Here is a 19,383-nt window from a genome sequence, read left to right as displayed (position 1 = left end):
TCATATCAATTGGCAGAAATTATCTTTATTAGAAAAATGAAATTTCCTCTATTTACATTTTTACACTGTATGGTGGGCACTTGCATTGCCTCGGGAATTATGTACATATCAATTTGCACACACATGTCAAATCCCATTCCTTAAAACAGTTGATATCACATTGAACAAAATTAAAAAAGACATACTACAAGAAGACAACCATAGTATATACTTCCTCTATCATCGAAAGGTGTTAAGCAAACGTGTAGTTTTGTAGCTATGCTTGGAAATAGTTAATACGGTCATCAGCACTTCCTCATGCAGCTGATCAGACATGACAGTATAAACTGCTGTGATGTGGAGGTGAATATCTACTCCCAGATGCGGACCACTGACAGAGCACACAGCTATCCTTGGATCCACCGTACACGACATCAAGCCAGTCCTGATGTGAGTTTTAGACGCTGTTTAATGTAGCTGTGGATGGGAACCTTCTGCATGAGTTCAATCTCATTCATACTGGGTTAAAGATGGACTCATATGGAAAGGCTTTATGGATAAGCTGTCTAATTCGATAACTCTCCTGTGGGCAATGGGTAGCTTGTACATTATGCAAGTCTTACAGCACGACTAGAAAATGAATAGTTTACCTTCTCTTACTGTCTGAGGAGAACACTATTTATGACTTTAATACCTATTTCTTATTCAAGCCACCAATTAACTCACCTAATTCTGTCTGATATTCAGCTCAAAATATATAAGTACACATACACAGACATTCCAGTGCCATATAAACTATGATGAGTTCTACCAATTAATTTGGCAAGGCTATGCTCTTACCTATGTCTTATGGGGGGAATGAACAAGATTAACAGTCGCACTTTGAAGACAACCATAAAAACATCTTTGGGGACCCTCAGGCTTGGAAAGCATCTGAGCCACATTTATTTTTGTGAATATTTGTGTTTTACAACAACCATGTTTCCTACATATCCCTGACTTAAAGTCTTTAGAAAATTTTTGTTCATTTACATCCTAACCAATGGAAAAAGTCAGGCTAATGTGAATGTTAGAGTTGTCAGTTTGAGCTTTCCAAATCCATCACAATTTCAAAGACAATTGCTCAGATGAGCCACAAAACCCTGTCTGATTCTTCTGTTCCGACGTGGAGCACTTCCCTAATGGCTGCATCCCCAGAGCTCTGTCTACAGACTTAATACATTTAAGATACTTTAAAAAGGAAAATAGGTTTTAAAAGTCAATACTGTTTGTTCGTTCAAATTAGCCTGACTGGGAAGAGAAACAATTCAATATATCACACATGGCTAATGTAAAAAACCTTCAATGAATTCAAAGTCTGTAATTGTTTCTCATGAAAAAACAACCAAACAATGTATTTGTACATTTCTGAACCTTAGCTTCGCTCAGTTATCAATAGCCTTTGATTTGAGCCCTTTAAAAGCTTGAAACAGAAAAATGTCAGATCAATGAGAAATATTGAAAATGCCAAAGACAAACTTCTGTCAGCTGGAGAACAATTAACCTTATTAATTTAAAAGGCATCTGTGGTATTGGCTAGGTGTTATGCTAATATCCTTCGGAGGGTTCACTTTAAAACCTTCCCAAAGGTGTGGAAGAGAATTAAGCAGAAGAAGCCATGACCCAGGGCTACGGGAGATGAGCAATGATGCAGCACTGTGAAAATGCAGAGTCATCATTCTGCTGATATGAGATCTAAGAGGAATTGGTGAGTGGTGATAGCTTCTGTCTTGCTTCTTCCTGAACTCTGCGAATGCCTTGCTTGTGAAGCTAATCTGGGGAAGGAGTCCGTTTTAAATAGTTTGGTTCTGGTTCACAGGAGAATTGTGTGCTTTGAAATACAGCTCGAAAGACGTGAAGCTCTTGGCCCTGTTGATTGAGGCACTCCACTTTCTGCATAGTTCAGCATCCCTGGGACAGTCTCCTCATCTCTTACAGAAACACATGGTCTCAGAGTAGCTATTAAATAATAATGACCTGTGTGGTTTGGTTTTAGTTTTTAAGACTGAGTCTCTTGTAGTTCAAGTTGGCCTCCAACTCACAATGTAGTCTGGGTATAACCTTGAACTCATGATCCTCCTGCCTCTGCCTCCTGGGTGCCGGAATCACAGGCATGTGCCACCACACCTGGCTTCTGCTTGCAGCACTCGGGAGGCAACCCAGATCATATGTGCTGTGCAAACACACAACTAGTTGAGCTGTATCCCTAGCCCTAGTAACCTCTACGTTAAGAGGCCTTTGACTATCAACTCAAAGGGTGACAATACCCAGAGAATTATTCTCAGAAATCAAGCTAAAGGTGCTTATACTGTTTGAAGACTCCTCAGAAGCATTTAGAATCATGACTGAGTTTTCTATGAAAATGTAATTCCAGAGCCTCCCCAAACAACCTTCCTGTGATCTGAGCTCAGTCTTCTCATCTATAAAATGGGCTTAGTGTGTTCCACCTCACTGTAAACATAAATGCCAGAAAAGAAGTGTGGTTTAGAACATGGGAGGGAGGGGATGCACAGATGACACTCGTGTGCTCTGGAGCATCGTCTGTGTGGCGTGTTCGACACCGTGCCACCCTCCAATTCTATAAAGTGCTGTGGAAGCATCCCAGTTCAACACTCTTCCTTGGGATAAAGTTAACAAATGTTGGTGCATCAACAATTATCCTGATACTAATGACCAGGAGTGCATCTCTAAGGCAATTTAACAAATGAAACAACAACAACGACAACAACAGCATTTTAATAGCTGGCCCTCAATCACCCTGACACTAAAGCACTCAATCATTTATGCAAAACTATTCCCCATTCCCTGCCCTATCTCTGAACCTCATTCTGTCTGCCTGGCAGAAACAAGCCAATGCAGATGAACGGCAGGATCAGTGAATTTGCAAATAGCATCCCGTTTAGAAAGGGGTCATGGTGTTTACGACAGTTTTGATTGAGGACCACAAGGCAGTGTGTGCATATGCATGTGTGTGACTGGGTCCACACACCTATGAACGCATTCTATATACATACATTAATGGTACTAGCCCTGATGCCAACTGTTAAAGAAGAAAGGAGATTGGGAAAGAGATACTTAAGATTAGGCACATGCTAATTAGAGAAGGTAAGTTTTCAAAGAAAAAGAGAAAAAACAGGAAATAAAGGAAAAGTTAATGCTGAGTGCAAGCACAGGGAAGGGAGAGACGTGAGCAGTGTTCTAGTCTGGGAAGGGACTGTGAACAGACATGGGGTCCCCAGGAATTCTTGATACACCCCAAACCAGGCCACTTTCATAGGACACTTAGGGAAAATCCTGGGGACCCCAAACTAGTAAATCCCTTTCTGCTTCCAGTCTGACCTCTCTGGAGGAAAGCAGACATTACTAGGGTACATCTGACACGAGTATTTATCAGTTAGGCCTTGTTGCTGGTGAGGCTTAGAGCAGTATTCGCCTCAGTTTCCTTATCTTCAAAACGGGGGCAATCACACTTAAATTCTAAGCTCTCTTCAGCATAGACAGAGTTGTGTATTTCAATGTTCAGACGCTGATCACGGTACACACTTGTGACAAGCAGAAACTGCAACAGCCTCATGTGCAGACTGGCACACACCGCGTGTGAGCATCTTCCACACCATCTACATCGCTCCGTCCTCCCAGACACACACCAGGTTCCCTTCTCTTCTGTACCTTCCTGCCCTCTGTTTTCACTAGCAAACCTGACGCTTCCTTTTGCCACGTATAGCAGTAGGCACTTGGGACTTTACAAAGCTGTCCCCTACTCTCTCCCCTGACACATCCACACCCTGAACTATTAAAAGATTTTACAAGTCATAAATGACCCAACCTCCTCCTTTCCCTTTTTCTTTTACATCACAGTCTATTTTCCCATCCTCGAAGGACTAATTCAACCCTTTTGAAGCATTTGAGACATGCTTTGGTAAGCCATGCAGGGCTGGTTGGAGCCAGACCCAAGATTACTCGTGCAAAAAATAAGGAGGGATGAGGTTATCCCCCTTTGTTTAGCTGCTCCTGTGCTCCACCTCACCATCTCAGAAGGCTCAAAAAATTCAAGGCTATTTCCAGCGACACCAACTGTGTTTTTCCAAAGTTCCTTAAAACTCAAGGGAGGACTTGAGTGTTTGATTACAGTATCAATTAATTTTTTGGTCTCCTTACAATAGGATTACTATCTGTTTCTAATTTTCAACATTTAATCTGTTTTCGTTTCACAGTCGTTGCTTATCTTTTGTATGATGGAATTCGATTTTCAAACCAGGGACTGCTTACAGGAAGAGGCTCTACTTCCAGGTCCATTTCAATGCCCTTAGCCCCAAATCGGACATTAGGGAAAGTGTTACTGTGTCCAGTCCCTACGGGCAGATTGGTGTCACATGGTCAACAGCACCGTGTAGTCACTGGTGGCTGCCAGCCTTCTTTCATCTTTGGTTTGAAACTTTAAATGATGTCCCCTGTGGATCTTATCTAGAGGACCCCTGAAGAAACGTCCCCTGTGCCTCGGGATCCTGAGAGAGTGAGGATTGCAAAGGAGCTTAAAGAAAAACAAAATTCAAAGAGTCATGCCTGGATCTGCAAAGAGCAGGAAGCAAGGAGAGCCAGGCCAGTCCTGTGACTTTCTCTGACTCCTACTCCAGAGGAACATGTGAAGGGTGTCTTCCCAGAAGAAACCCAGACGTATGTCAGCCTAGCAAATCATACTCAGCTAGGAATCAGAACTGAGTCTTGGGTTCCGGCCCCAGCTCCAGTGCTTTCTGACTTCATCTTAGACAGACTACTGTCCCTTGTTACCCTCTCTTGTCCCCTTTCCCCAAATCTTAGTATCGATCTACAAAATCCATTTAATCTAAGGCCCTTCCAAGCAGGTACTGTGAACTTCTTCTATGCTGATAGCACTTCTAGGCACAGAATGAGCCAAAAGAGAAAAGAACTAGAAAGTCTATGTCTTTTGATGGGTTTACACATGTACACCGGCATCATAGTCAAAAGTGAACGTAAGCAGCATAGATTGCACTCTTCTCTCCATGATTTTGATCCTTAAGGGGACAAAGTACATCAGTGCTCAAATCCCCCTGAGCCCTGTCACCCTTCCTAGAGCTGATATTTAAAAAAATAGAATGCCTTCTCTACATAAATACCCTCCTATCAAAATAATCAGAATGGCTTTCCCGTGTGTTCACAACATCACCCCCATTTAATTTTTAACGTTAAACTTTACAATATGTACAGGTTTGTTTGGATAATACACTTAAGTGTGGATTGTAGAAACCAAGCATGTATAATATATACATGTGTACATGAGCAACTGTATTAACAGAAGTGCATTTAGTCATCTCTGATCTGTATCAAGCCGACCTCAGCAGAGACAATTAGAGATGAACACAGTACGTAGGAAAATGGCTGACCGGAAAAGGGCAACTCTGCATTGGAAAAACTTTTCAAGTAGAGATACCGGAACTCTCAATGAATACTTTTCACCCCATTTATCCAAAGGAAGAGGGAGGCACAGACAAGACAAGTTTTGACTGACGTGCAAGAGGACAAGGCCTTTGGAAGGAAGGTCTCTTTTCTGTCTGTTTTTCTTTCTTCCTTTTTTAAAAAGAGTTATTTATTTTTGTGTGCATTGATGCTTTGCCTGCATGTATATCTGTGTGAGGTGTCAAATCCCCTAGAACTAAAGTTACAGATGGTTGGGAGCCACCATGTGGTTGCTGGGATTTGAACTCAGGACCTCTGGAAAAGCAGCCAGTGCTCTTAACCACTGAGCCATCTCTCCAGCCCCAGTCTGTGCTCTTAACCACTGAGCCACCTCTCCAGCGCTAGGGCTCTTTTCTTTAGAGCTTGAATTACTATTAAATATGAACTGATAAATTTGGCGTCCTCCTGTTTAAATCCTATCTCTTGAGGTCCGGGTAAGTCTACTATAGCCAAGGTTAGTGATAAACAGCTCCATGTTGAAATAGCTTCTATCCTTTGCTGAAGGATTCACATACAATAGTTCCTCACACAGAAACAGTACAGGAATGTGCATCATGCTACCGGGCACCTTCAACTTCTCTGAAAGATTTCAGGTTCTTGAATCGGTATTTATTTAGGTCTTAAACCACAAGGGAGTTCAGTGCAAGGTATTTATTTATATGACAAGCAATTACTAAAGCCGCACTTTTTAGTTTTAAGGGAGATAAATTTTTAATCATCATTTAATTAACACCAACTTTCTTTTTCTTTTTCATTAGCAATTCTATTTGCAAAGAATTCAGGGCATTTGTCATTTCCTGAGAAGATGCAGAATATTAAATACATATCAGCGGTAGACATACCAAACGGAATAAACACCATGAGACTGCGTGACGACCCTGGATCTTTTGACTAATTAACTGCCTTGGCTAAAGTCCCATTTAAATGAAACTATTTCATTTGTAAACAAGGTGTAATTTTTTTTCTCTGCCCAGAAAATAAGTGTGAATTGATTTGACAGTTTTTGCTGAAATGGATAGATCTCAATGCTTCCACCAGACAGCTAAATATTAAGTCTTCTCAAGTATCCTTTGAGGCAGGGAGGAGAAAACCCAGAGCATGGTAAGAGATAGTCACTAGTGCTGAGGACAGAGCAGTCACCATCCCTCTCCATGCCTGGTGAGGTCCTCATCCCTTGAGTCGCATGCAGGTCTTACTGACAGGAAGACAGACCCATGGGGGCTTGCCTAACTCCACAGCACTGGAACCAGAAGTATCTAAACCTGCAGCATTGGGGTGGTGGACCTGTTCCCCCAGAGCACCGAGGTTTGGCCGAGTGAAGGTCATGCTCTGGGAGCTTCTCTTGTGCACAGCATTTGCACCGGTTCAGGTGCAAGGACAGATGCATGGCTGTTTGCTTTCAAGTATTGACATCTGAGGACCAGTCTGGTCCTTTCCAAAATGAGGAAAACAAAAGAATTGCCAAGACAACTGCCCAGGGCGGCTGCCCTGACTTAGTCCAGGGAAAGATCAGGCCTTTGAGTTAAGAGACACTGGCTTCTTAGCATCTGTAAGTCTAAGGACTCAGAGGTTGGGTTTAGTGTGGGAACCCTCTAAGTGATACCCAGGCCAAGGCCTCTTGCTCAGTACTCATCACCGGCCGTAGGTGCCATTTGCCACCCTCGGGGTTAGTTTTGAAAAGGATGGATCTCACTTGGCTTTCCTTCAAACAAGCCCACATGATTACCTCTCACTTGGAACGTGACCTCCTCGTTTTCTTCTTTGAAGTTATCATGTGCAAGAGGCAGCAAATTAGAGGAGAGGGAAAAGCAAATGTTTGCCACACAGCCCCTAACTACCATGACTTATTTTTGTAAATATCTTGGTGTTAAAACAAACGTATTCTTTCCCATTATGTGACTGATTCTTCCAAAAGCCTCATTTTAGCTTCTTTTGTACAGAGTTAATAGCAGAAATGATCCTGAATTTTCCAGAGAGGGTTTTGAGGAGGCAGTATAAATGCCATTTGTACTCTCACTAAAATGTGGGACATTCAACAGCACCCTGGGCTTTGAGGACAATCCGGGAAAGCAGAATGCTCCTCAGATTTGTGACAAGTCATGATTCTGTATTCCAGGGAGGCTTAAGAGTCAGTTCTGTGAGGACACAACAGCAGTCCTAGCAGGAGGAATACAGGTGTGGAATCCTATGGGGAAATAAAGTAAAAGGGGTGAAAGGACACTACACACACTGAAGCTCAAATTTAAGATCAAAAATCAGGGAGACTGTTCTAGGTTCTCTAATGCACATTTCCCCAGCTGTGGGACTTGGGGAAGGAAAGGATGGCTCTGTCCAAGGAATAAAACGTGACTTTAAAGCTTATCAACTTCTAGCTCCGCCCCAGCCTTCTAGCTCCGCCCCAGACCACTGGCTCCACCCTAGTCCTGTGACCTCAGCCTTCTAGCTCCGCCCCAGACCGCTGGCTCCACCCTAGTCCTGTGACTTCAGCCCTCTAGCTCCACCCCAGCCTCCTTCTGTGTTCTGCAAGAGCACAGGAAGAGAGATCCTCACCCCCTCTGCCACTCCACCTCTGGTCCTCCGGTGTATTGCATCACTTTTTGTCATTCTGCAACACTGTAGGTCAAATGAACTTTCCCTCTGCTAGCTCCTTCTGAAGCAGCCCCAAGCTCTAAGAGAACCTTCCCTGCTTAACTTGTAGTTGGACAATCCCACCTATAAAATAGAACACCACGAAGAAAAGAACAGGGATGAAATTTCAACCTGTCGTGCGATCCCTTTCTCCAAGAACCCAAGCCAAGATTCAGTAAGAGGAAAAACAAGAAATGGTTAGAATCCTTCATGGGAGAGAGTTACCCAACCAACTAAAGTCTCCTGCGAAATACCACGGTCAGCAGCCTGGCTATTTCAAGGACAATAATGCATTGGAAATATACTAATTGCTAGAAAAGAAGCATATAAAATGTTTAATTCATATTATTTTCTGCTTTTGTGAATGTCCTTGTCTAATAAGGTATCATAACTACCTTTTGAGTCCTTTTTAAAAATGTGATAAAAAATTATGTGCTAAGACATTTTCCATGCACGAATATTCCCCTCATTGGCTCCAGTTTTTCTTTTTTTTAATCTAATGAGTATCTGTTCTGTCATATATGCACAGGCTCAGTGGGCCAAGAATAGGACAATGCAGGCAGCTCAGAAATGACAAATGCGTTGAAGACTTCTCATTGGTTTCTGTTGGTGCTGGGGAAGAAATTCACCTCCAAGAAGGTGTACATTTCAGAGGATAGAAATCCCTTGTTTTACTGAGTTTATCCACAGTTGGAAGGGTGCTTGGGGGGGGACACACAAGTGGCTGATGTCTGAAGGCTTTTGATTTGAGGAGGTTTGTATAGAAATAATTGTCTAAGAGTTTCCTGACTTTGAGGGACATAAATGTAAAACCATGCTAGCCTTGGACACACAGATAGCATGGGACTTCTTACAGATTACACATGGCTGCTGGCACATGTCACCACATTAACAACTCTAGGAACACAACACACAGCTAGTTAGACACCATCATGGCTGTCTGGGGACAGAACAAGTTACGTTACTCTGGGAGGGGTCAGGTAAGAGATACTATACAACCCTGAGTCATCACCAGAAGGGAGGAAATGCAGACTTACGTACATGAGTCTTCAAGATTAACTACAACAGCCATTATGTCATAGACAGAAGATCCACACTTAGATATCGAAGACATAAAAGTGTTTATGCAGCTCCGAACAAGACCAATGAAGCTGAGGGTGAGAGATACACACACATTAACATCCAAAGAGATTCTTACAGTTCTCCACCTGAGAGTCCCTGGGGCTATTTGTTCCAGGTGTGTCTTGGGGGAAGCCTACAATGAAAGTAGTGTGGGTGCCACAAACACGCTGATTTGCTATTCTTTGGGGGGGGGCGAACCTGGAGTTTAAGGGGGACTGATCCAGGGTTGTCATGGAAGGCATAACAAGAAATCTGAGAACTGTTACAAGCCAAACTTCTTAATCCTTGCACATGTCAATCTTACTACAGTGCAGATGCATTCTTAACTGTCTTATTGTCTGCGTCAGACTTACATGCATACCATATTGCTTATTCTGTATTAGAGAAACTGTGAGGCATTTCTGATGGGGGAAGTTACATGGTGGATTGATCTTCATGGAATTTGGAATATAGGCAACCACAATGTCACCATCGCCGTCTGATGCACCATTATTGCCGCCGTACCCAGTCGCCATGTCTGGGAGACTTGCCCATGTGTATTTATTTGTTTTTGGTTAAGGATTCACCTACGTGGTATATGCTGTGCTCAGCACATATCTCACAAGATTCCTTGAGTGGAAGATTATGGCATGGAGCCATGTGCAAAAGAGCCAACAAAAAGTACCTCCCTGTACCCTCTTCCTCCTAGTAGGGTGCTATCGGACATCCAACATTTACCCTCTATAATGTTGGCCATTCTATATGTTTCCTTATAGATAAATACTGATGGAAGATCTTAAACATCAGATTCGATACTAGGCATTTTCTTGTACACTCGTCTATTGCTGCAGGAATTTAAAACCCTGGGGGTAGAGTACATGGTATTCTTATTTGCAGCATAAGGCATAACATGCTCTGAAATATACACATCACTGTGGCCCCGACTGTCCCTGGAGCAATATGATGCTGTTGACCTCAAGGATGACCGAAGATAGCTGTCATTTACCGCCTGTGATGGCAATGAGTGTTTGTAAGGGTCCGAGGGACATCTCCCGATAACTAAGCGTTGGTCATCCCCATACGTGTGGAGGAAAGGATTATCGGAGGCGTGGTCTGGCAAGAGAGACTTGCTCCTCTTGCTGTCCTCCAGACCTTGGGGGAAAAGGGAGCTTTTGTTCCCCAAGAGTTTGCTTGAGGGGACACTGAACAGGCTCCCATACAAGTTGCCCTCCAGTAGCCGTTCCCTGTCCTTGAGGCTTATGCTCCGGGAGGGCCTGCTAAGGTCTATCTCTCTGGGTTTGTCCAGAATGTTATCATAGGAGTGCTGTCGGTTAATCCTTAGCTTGTTCTTCTGGAACTGGAGGGCGTTGTTCTGTGACCAGTCCTGCTGGTAGACCTCCTCCCGAGTAGCTGGGTTACCTGTCTCCTGAAGCATCTGGTCTTCATCAATGTCATAGAGATTCCCCATCCGCAGACAGGCATCACACTTGAAAGGAGACCTCATGGTAAAGTGGCCTGAGTAGGTGGGCAGATTCGAAAGGCAGCTTCTGCAATGTGTGGAGTTCTGCCGGTATCGATCACTGCCCTCACTGTGTGGGGAACCCTTGTCTTTCAAGGTAAAGTGCTTGGCATAGAGTTTATATTGGTCATTGTTGGGAAGCCCGTCTTCATTATGTAATGGGTTCCTGTTCATGGGCAGTGTGGAGTCCCCCTTGCGGAAGTTCTCATTGTGATCTTGGTAGGTATCTGGGAAGCCCACATTCTCAGGCAGGGTTATATTCTCAACAAACTGAGGAGGATCTAAGTGGAAGCTGGGCTCCTTCTCACCATCAATGGTATAGATCTTATCCCTGGGAGAACTTGCTTTGGTTTTCATGTAGGTGCGGTCAACATCGCTACAGTCCTTGGGATACTTAGAGGCCATTGACCGTTTGAAGTTATCCTTGGTCTTGTGGTTCTTATTGTTATCTGGCTCCCTGTGGCATGTGGCCCGGCTTGAGGTTTCTGAAATGTCAGAGTGGGCTACCTCTTCTGGAAGATACCTAGGACTCTTTAGCGAGTGGGTCCGATTCTCTGCAGTCTTCTCATCCCTCTGGGAGACTGGGTTCTGGTTTAGAGAATCCTGGCGTAGAGACTCCATGGATTTCTTCCAAAGCTGCCGGGGTCGGGAGTTCCCTTTGGATTCAGTGCTGACAGCCACCTCTACTGTGTTAGGGTTGGACTCATTGAGAGTGAGAGGATGCTGTCCTTGAAACACATAGTTACTGAGATTATCCTTGTGCCTGTTGGCCACAAATGTTTGGAGTTCATTCATGTTGTCTCCAAATATACTGTCCTTCCCTTGAAAGGATCTGTTGTCTGAATATATCAAATTTCCCTTGTCTGAAACCATGTCCACAATAAGTGACCCTCTTTGAATGAAGTCAGTAGCTCTTTTAGGTGAGTCCATTCTTGAGGAGTTCATGTTGGACATATTGGAGATGTTTTTAGCTGACCGAAGAAGCTTTAGCATGTTGCTCTGTGATCCAGTCAGATTGAAATCTGGAGATTTCTTCTTTTCTTCAATGTGTACCCCATGGATGCAACTATAGATGCCCTGTGAAAGAGTAACACAAAACATACATCAACAGCATGAATGAAACTAGAATGAAATCACTTGCCCATCTGAGCTTTACCTGCAAAGGTGAACCATGAATATCTTGAGGGAGTCACAGAAAGAAAGTAGAGCTCAGTCTGAATCCTGATTATCATACTCCAATAGGTAAGGTGAGTTGTAATACACCAGTGTTGTGGAACCACTTAGCTAGCAAAAACATTCAATTAAGACCCAGAAAGTCAATATAACTCATAAGTCTCAGACAGCTCCCGAGGCTTACAGGATTCACAAGACTCTTCTCCCAGATAATACAAGTAGTAACTATTGGTGAGGAGGGGAGACTTCATGACCATTAGAGCTGAGAGACTCAGAAATCAGAGCTGCTCGCATGTCAGCAGTGAGGTCCAATAATGGAGCTTATATCATTTGTCTCCTGGTCAGGGTAGGGTTTGATGATGCAGCTGTCACTGAGTCATCAACGCTCCTCTAAGTGACCCTTCACCCATATGTGTAAGTGACACCAATAAACTCATTTGGCCACTAATTTAGACTTGGGTGGAACCGTTTCTTTGTCTAGTCATTGGTATCCTATTTTGGGGTGAACAGAAGATTTGTTCCCATGTCTCTCCCATGTCTCAAGAAAAAAAAAAAAACCACACAACAATCAGTCCTATAGGATTGCTCTGTCCCAGGATAACCTGATTCCTTTGCAAAAAGTTACACATGAAGTTTAAGAAGTGGTATCAACCAATACTTGTATAACTATCAACACTCCTATGCCCTTTCAGTGGCATATAAGGATACTTTATTGACCTTCCCAGCACCTAGATCTAGCTCAGAAATTTATAACATTTTATCACCTTTGAAGTTTAAATGTCAGCAGGCTAACTATTGACAGAATCACCAAAAAGGGACAACCATTGTTAATTATTTTCACAAATCACCAGAATAACCTCTACAATTGTGCTAAAGCTATCAGTCAAGGCTTGTGACCTATTCAAGAAGCCAATCAGAAAATATTCCCTTCCTGGGTTCATTGACTTGTTTCAAAGAAAGGAAGATACCATGCAAATTCATGAAGGCCTGAAATCCCAGTGCTCAGAATCTGAATCAGTAGAAAGTCAAAATAGGCTATACAGTGAGAGCTTATATAAAAAAGGTAGAAAAAAAACTTCAAAAAATAAAAATAAGGAAGCATTTGGTCCATGTAAGGGAAATCATACACATTACAGAGATGGAGACATGAGGCTCAGGTCTGAGATATTAGAGGTCTTGCCTTGATGTGAGGATATCAGCTTATGGCTGAAGCCAATCACAGTGAGGTAAAGGGCCCAAGTGACTCATGGTCTACAGTGCTGTAGCCATCTTCTTAGGCTTCTTACTTGTTCATTTGATACAGCTAGAACTTGATTTTCACTGATCTTTACAGGGCAGATTTTGTGGCACAGTGTATAGCTTTAAATTCATCCATGAGATAATGAGACCAGGGAATGCTGGGAAAGTGAGATATGACCACTGCCATCTCAAAGTCTCCACATCTTCCATGCCCTTTTCCTTTCTTAAAAAAAATACCTTCTCTTTGACTGAAAACTCGCTGCTCTCCTGGTATCAAAGGAGGGGCTCTCTGTTCATGCTGCTCTCATAGGTAGACCATGAGTAATCTTTGGGTTTGTGGCCCCCTGGCTTTCTCCTATCCATATCCAGATGTTGGCAGCATGCCCAATGGAAACAATTGGATTAAGCCTATGGAAATTTGAAAAGTCTCCACCTAAGATTCCCAAGAAGCCATCCCGGAAGTGGATTCATAAGGCAGATCTATTGCTGACTTTGGCATAAAACAGTAGAAAGTTTGTGCCATTGTGACCCTGATCATGGTGGCTTTACTGACCCCCACGGCTGCATCATGCTTAACCAAAGAGGGATGCTCTCAGAACTGTGATGTCTTAACCATCTATATGACTGCATGTTGTCTAAAGACAGCTTCAGAGGGATGCTACACACGAATGGCAGCAGCTCAAGTTCAAGCAGCCCTCGCTGGGATTGTATTAACCTACACTTCGTGGTCAACTCCAGACCCCGGAAGGAAGCTCATGCCAATTCTCTCTTCCTCCTTTCCCCACCTCCCACCCCTTCCTTCTCTTTGCCATTTCCACCTCTTCTTTCCCCGTTCCTCTCTTCCCTTCCCCTTTCTTCTCTTCCCTCATTCCACCACTTTCCTTCTCTCTTCCTTTCTTCCCTCTTTCCTTTTCTTTGTTTCCTTTCTTCCTCTTTCCTTTACTCACTGCTCTTTCCTCTCCATCTCTTCATCTACTCTTTTCTTTTCCTCCTCCTGTTATTTCCTCTCACCAGAGTTCTTCTCTACCCTCCTTCCCCTCTTTCCCCCTTTTCCCCTTTTTGATCTCTTTTCTTCCCTCAATCTCCCTCCTCCCACACTTCTTTCCTTCCTTCCTTTTTTCTTTCCTTCCTTCCTTCCTTCCTTCCTTCCTTCCTCCCTTCCTCCCTTCCTTCCTTTATTCTTTTCTTCCTCTCTATCTTCAGTCTCCTCTGTGTCATGAATAGTTAGTTGGTTATTGATCTTGCCACAAACCACACTCCTCCCCTTGCTCTAAGAATGCTGGGTCATGCAGACTGTAGAAATAAGAATTGTACAATTAAGCCATGTATCTCATAGAACCTGGCACATTAGCCTGCCCTCCATTTGTCATGTAATATAACCCTAGATGTAATCCAGAGAAACTCTGCACCTATGGGTAAAAAATTGATGTTTCTTCTACGTCAGAACCAGCTACAGTCTTTGTCTCCCTTACTTACTGCATTGTGGAAAATATAGGTCTTTTTATTTCAAAATTTAAAACTTTACTCTAAAAACTCCTCACTTCCTTCAGGGAAACCTAAGGACTTCTCTGTATACGTCACTGTAGTGCAGTGTGCTCTCCCCATGACCTTGAACAGCTGGCTGTGTTTGAAGAGGCCCACAGCGGAGTGAGAGCTGAACTGTGCTGCAGGAGATGATGGGGATGATGAGGCTGTGGCTTCTCCTTCCTGACTCCCCTTGACTGGTTCAACGTAGTAATTGATCTGCCCAGTGGGGCCAAGGAGGGGAGGAGATGTAATAGGAGCGTCTGGGCCTCACATTTTCACAACAACGTCCTCTATCTGGGTTGATCCACTTTCCAGATGGGCTTTTAGGAGGTGTGTGTGGGGGTAAATATTCCAGAATAAGAAAATGAATCAGAGACCATGTGGCCTTGACTTAGTTATCATGAATTTCAACTTTCCCAGCAATAAAATGGAATCCTCTTCTGGTGGGGACAAAGGGAAGAATAACACATAGCAGGTGCTCAGTAATGGTGGAGGAGACACGTTGGGACCTTTGTTGGTTTGTTGTTGCCTTTGTTGGCTCTCATTTCAAATCTGCCTGAACCCACAATGCCCACCTTGTCAAAGCCACAAAGCTGTGCATGTTACTCGTTGCTACAGAAAGTTTGTTCTAGAAATCATATTTGCCCTCTGGTTAGTAAGACCAGTCAACCCACCTACGGAGTGCGACGAACCCTATCTAGTACTTCCTCAGTTCCTGTTAGTTCTCTCTGCCCCTCCCTTCTTCCCTCTTTCTTTCCCCTCTCCCTCATCCTCTCCACCTCTCCCTCCCCCTCTTGCTCACAGATTTTGAATATCTTTCAAGGTTATAGAAGTAATGCATCCTTTTAGTGTACCTGGTAAGCTACTCAACTTCTAGTCAACCTGCTTTGCTTGTTCCAGACTCCTGTAAGTATTCTTAGTTGAGCTACAAGGCAGGCTCTATAGCCTTCCTTGTCTCATTCATCCTGCAAAAGTCCTGATACTGTTGACTTCCGTTGGCCTTAATGTTAGTGAGAAAGCATTTCATTCTGTGTTTAACCTTGGAACACAGTGGAAAGGTGTCTACAGCTCCCATGCCCTGGCTCTGTTTCACTAAGTCTTTTATTGCTCACACTTCAAGAGACAATCAAGGTGGTGTTTTGACTGGATATACCAAGCACTTTTTTTTAACATAAATGGCATGTGTTTGGGAGGAACACCTCAGAGAGAAAACTAATGTTAAGACCATCCCATGGACTAGAAGGTGCATTTGTGAAAGTCATGAAAATAAGACAGGGGACAGTCATTGCAAAAGCTTGGTTCCACTGTTTAATAAATGTCCCTTCTGACCTATTGCATCTCCCTTGACAGAATCAGGGATCATGTGTCACAGGTTGGCATCCATGCTGTATCTTCAGGAACTTTCCAGAGACACCGAGTCTGCAAGGGAAGCTGCGTGAGCTTACTGCATGGTGATTGCTTTCTGTCTGTGAGCTGCACGGTCAGTGTCCTGAACGAACTACTGATGGGAAGACAGAGCCTCTGTGCAGCAGATACCTGCCTTAGGGAATTCAGAGCATCCCAGATCAGTATCCTTAGAAATAAAGCTAAACAGGGATCTTGACTAATGTATGTGACCCTACTCTGTATAAGATCATGCTTGAGTGTGTGTGTGTGTGTGTGTGTGTGTGTGTGTGTGTGTGTGTATGTGTGTGTACCTGTGTGCACACATGCCCATTTGCATCAAACTATGCACACACATGTATGAAGGCCAGAAGACAAGCATGGCTGCTGCAGCCGAAGAGTTGCTGTCTCCTCAGCTCCTCTATTACAATAGACCAGTTATGGCCTAGCGGATAAAGTGTGAGAAAACCTGTCATTTCAGGGAAATATAAGATGAAAGTTTTAAAAAAGCCCCACTTTAAGCCCCAGTTTCTTTATCCACAGAATGAGTGTGATCAGAGGTTGCACAACGAATAGAGACAAGGGAGAAAACCTATTTGCCTCTGATCATTATCCGCACAGTAGCTGCACCTTGCCATGGCTGGCAACCCTCCCGCCCCACGTAGGCTTCCTTCAATCAATCAGCATCTGAAGCTGAACTCTCTGTGTTTCCCTAGTACAGGAAAGAGGCAGGGAAATAATGGCACCCTCTTCTTCACTCTTGTCAGGTTGTTCTGGTGTAGAAGACAAATCTTATGAAGGGGGAAGTGGAGCCTCTGCTCCTCTGAACTCCCTGAGGCCCTCGGGCTAGAGCATCAGCAATGTCTGGGAGGGTGGGAAAAGTTCAAAGTCTACTGACATGGCTTCTGCTATACAAACCCAATCCCCTCATAAGATGCTGGGAAAGGCATGTAGAATTCAGTTCATCTCTCATAAGGATGGTCCTACCAACGTGGCTGCCTGCTCCAAAAGGAAGCTGGATTTACAAGCAAATGCAACTGTATGCATTCGCTCAAGGCAATCCCAGAAGTGTTTGGGTATGGAAAGCCTTTAGTAATTGGCTGGGGGAATTAGTTTAAAGTTGGCATAATTCCTGGCTATATGCATGCACGTTGTTATTTCTAAGCAATCTGTGTGTTTAGATGCCATCAAGCTAATTAGGAAATATGTATTTGCACAGAACCAAGTCGAGTGTAATTGAATGGGCAAAATAAATCCTCTTCACTAAGTTAATGTGTACCTTCTGAATCTCCAAAGTTCTCAAAATCACCTAATGCTAACAATACACAGATTCACTTTAAGCTGATTATTTCATTTCCCCCAATAAAGATCAGTATATAAAACCTAATGCTTTTTACCACTACGGGGAGAAGATGAAAGGAATAGGTGATAAAAAAAAAAGAAAGGTAGGTGATAGATAATAGAAATATGGGTAACAGGATGACAGACAGATAGACAGATGACAGATAAATACATAGTGAGAGCAATGGATAGACTGATTGACAGATGATGACAGATAGGAGGTAGATTGACATATGATAGATGACTGATATATATGATAGAAGATCAATATTGCCAATAGATGATATAAATATCTGTATGTTGGGTAAATAGATGTCAAATAGACTGATACATGATGATAGATGGTTAATAGATTGATAGGTGATAGATACATTATAGATACTAATGATGGTGATGACAGATTGATTATTGGTAAATAAATGATTCAGATATATAGGCAATTCATAGATGATTGGTAGATACTAAAATGTCATCAATGTGCACATGTGCCTGATTCTCTGAACTGCCCTGTGTTCTGCACCTGCCTGAGGAACCAGAAAGGAGCTTCTTGGAGTACTGACCCTGCTGATGGAGAAGAGCAGCCCGGGCCGGTCAGAGCACACGCCTGTGAAGCAGAAGCGCAGCTTCCAGTAGAAGAGGTGCTCCCAGATGAAGGTGATGAGGCTGAGGGCCATGGCTGCAGCCAGCATGTAGAACACGCCCGCCATGTTATCGATGTCCAGCTGGCTACTCATCACCTCATTCTTCTCGTTGTGGCAGATGCCCGTAAGCCACAGTGTCTCCAGCTCCTCCATCTCACCTGCACAGAACACAGCAGCCACAGGCAGTGAGGACCCAAGCGCAGGCCTTGGTGTAGACCCTTCTGAGGTGGGAACAGGTACATGACTTTTGTGACCTGAAGGTAAGTTCTTTGAGCTTGGCTGGCCTTTGGCCTTTGCTCAGCTGATGAAGATAACACCTTCCGGTTACCATTATATACAGGATTAAATTAGAAAGGACTGATAGCACGGTGGCTTTGACAGTTCCTGGGATGGTGTTGAGTATGGTTGCATTCTCTCTGTATTATATCCTTTGTCCTCCGCACACCCCAACCCTTCACCCACCCAAGCTTATGCAGGACAGGTATGTAGCCGTGGAAAGACTTAGCCTCCATCCCCTCACTCACTAGCTGTGTGGTATTGAAGTCACAGCTCCCCTGTGTATGGAGCATATACAGCGGGAGGTCATACTTCACGGTGTTGTGGTGAGGGCCAGCTGAGTGGTTCACATCGAGTCTCATAAACCATAGTTTGTGCCACCAGCGATCATCCTGAGGAAAATGCCTGGAACAGTGCCTGGCAGATGGTGGATCTCAGACACATTAGCTTCTTCTTTCTCAGCTTAGAACACCCCCCAAACAACTCCAAAAACTCACCCGCAAATAATAGGCTTAAGATGCTAAACATTTGTTGGAAAAGACATCTTGGCTCTGAATGGAAAGTGAACATCTTGCAAAGTGAACGTCTTCCTTATTTCAACAGGGAACTAAAGAATCAGGTGTGCTTTTCACTGGAAATAAAAAGGAGGCAGGCCTAACACTATTTCTTCTGTGGATTTTATCCAGTCTCCATTTAGGATAAAATCCTATAATCTCAATGTCTAGTAATTACCCAGGTGGGATCTACAGTTCACTAAGCACTTACTCAATGAATGAGTCTTAAGAATTCTCTCAAAGACATCGATCAGCAAAGAAGACCTATACGCTAAATGCAAATCATGACTCCATTGTGTGTGTGTGTGTGTGTGTGTGTGTGTGTGTGTGTGTGTGTATGTATGAGAGAGAGAGAGAGAGAGAGAGAGAGAGAGAGAGAGAGAGAGAGAGAGAGAGAGATCTGACCTGAGTAGGAAGCATCTGAAGGGAAATAAGACGCAGTTCTAAATGTTTGTGTTGAGTCCCCTTTGAAGGAGGTAGTCACCATTATAGTTTTGGCTTACTCTCA

General features: G+C 43.5%; 1 protein-coding gene across 1 annotated transcript in view; it reads right to left on the bottom strand.

Annotated features, from left to right (window-relative positions):
* Positions 1–19,383, bottom strand: part of Grin2a (glutamate ionotropic receptor NMDA type subunit 2A) — a 423,546-nt gene that overhangs the window by 3 nt on the left and 404,160 nt on the right. Inside the window, exons 13-14 of the mRNA NM_012573.4 lie at positions 17,965–18,203; positions 1–11,818 (exon numbers count right to left, since the gene is read on the bottom strand). The exon at positions 1–11,818 is cut by the window's left edge and continues 3 nt beyond it. Coding sequence (NP_036705.3) covers positions 10,019–11,818; positions 17,965–18,203 — 2,039 coding nt within the window. The 3' untranslated portion in view covers positions 1–10,018. The remainder of the gene's footprint in view (positions 11,819–17,964; positions 18,204–19,383) is intronic.

This window comes from Rattus norvegicus, chromosome 10 (genome assembly GCF_036323735.1).
Source record: "Rattus norvegicus strain BN/NHsdMcwi chromosome 10, GRCr8, whole genome shotgun sequence".
Lineage (NCBI taxonomy): Eukaryota > Metazoa > Chordata > Mammalia > Rodentia > Muridae > Rattus > Rattus norvegicus.
This window is presented reverse-complemented; position numbering and strand designations above follow the sequence as displayed.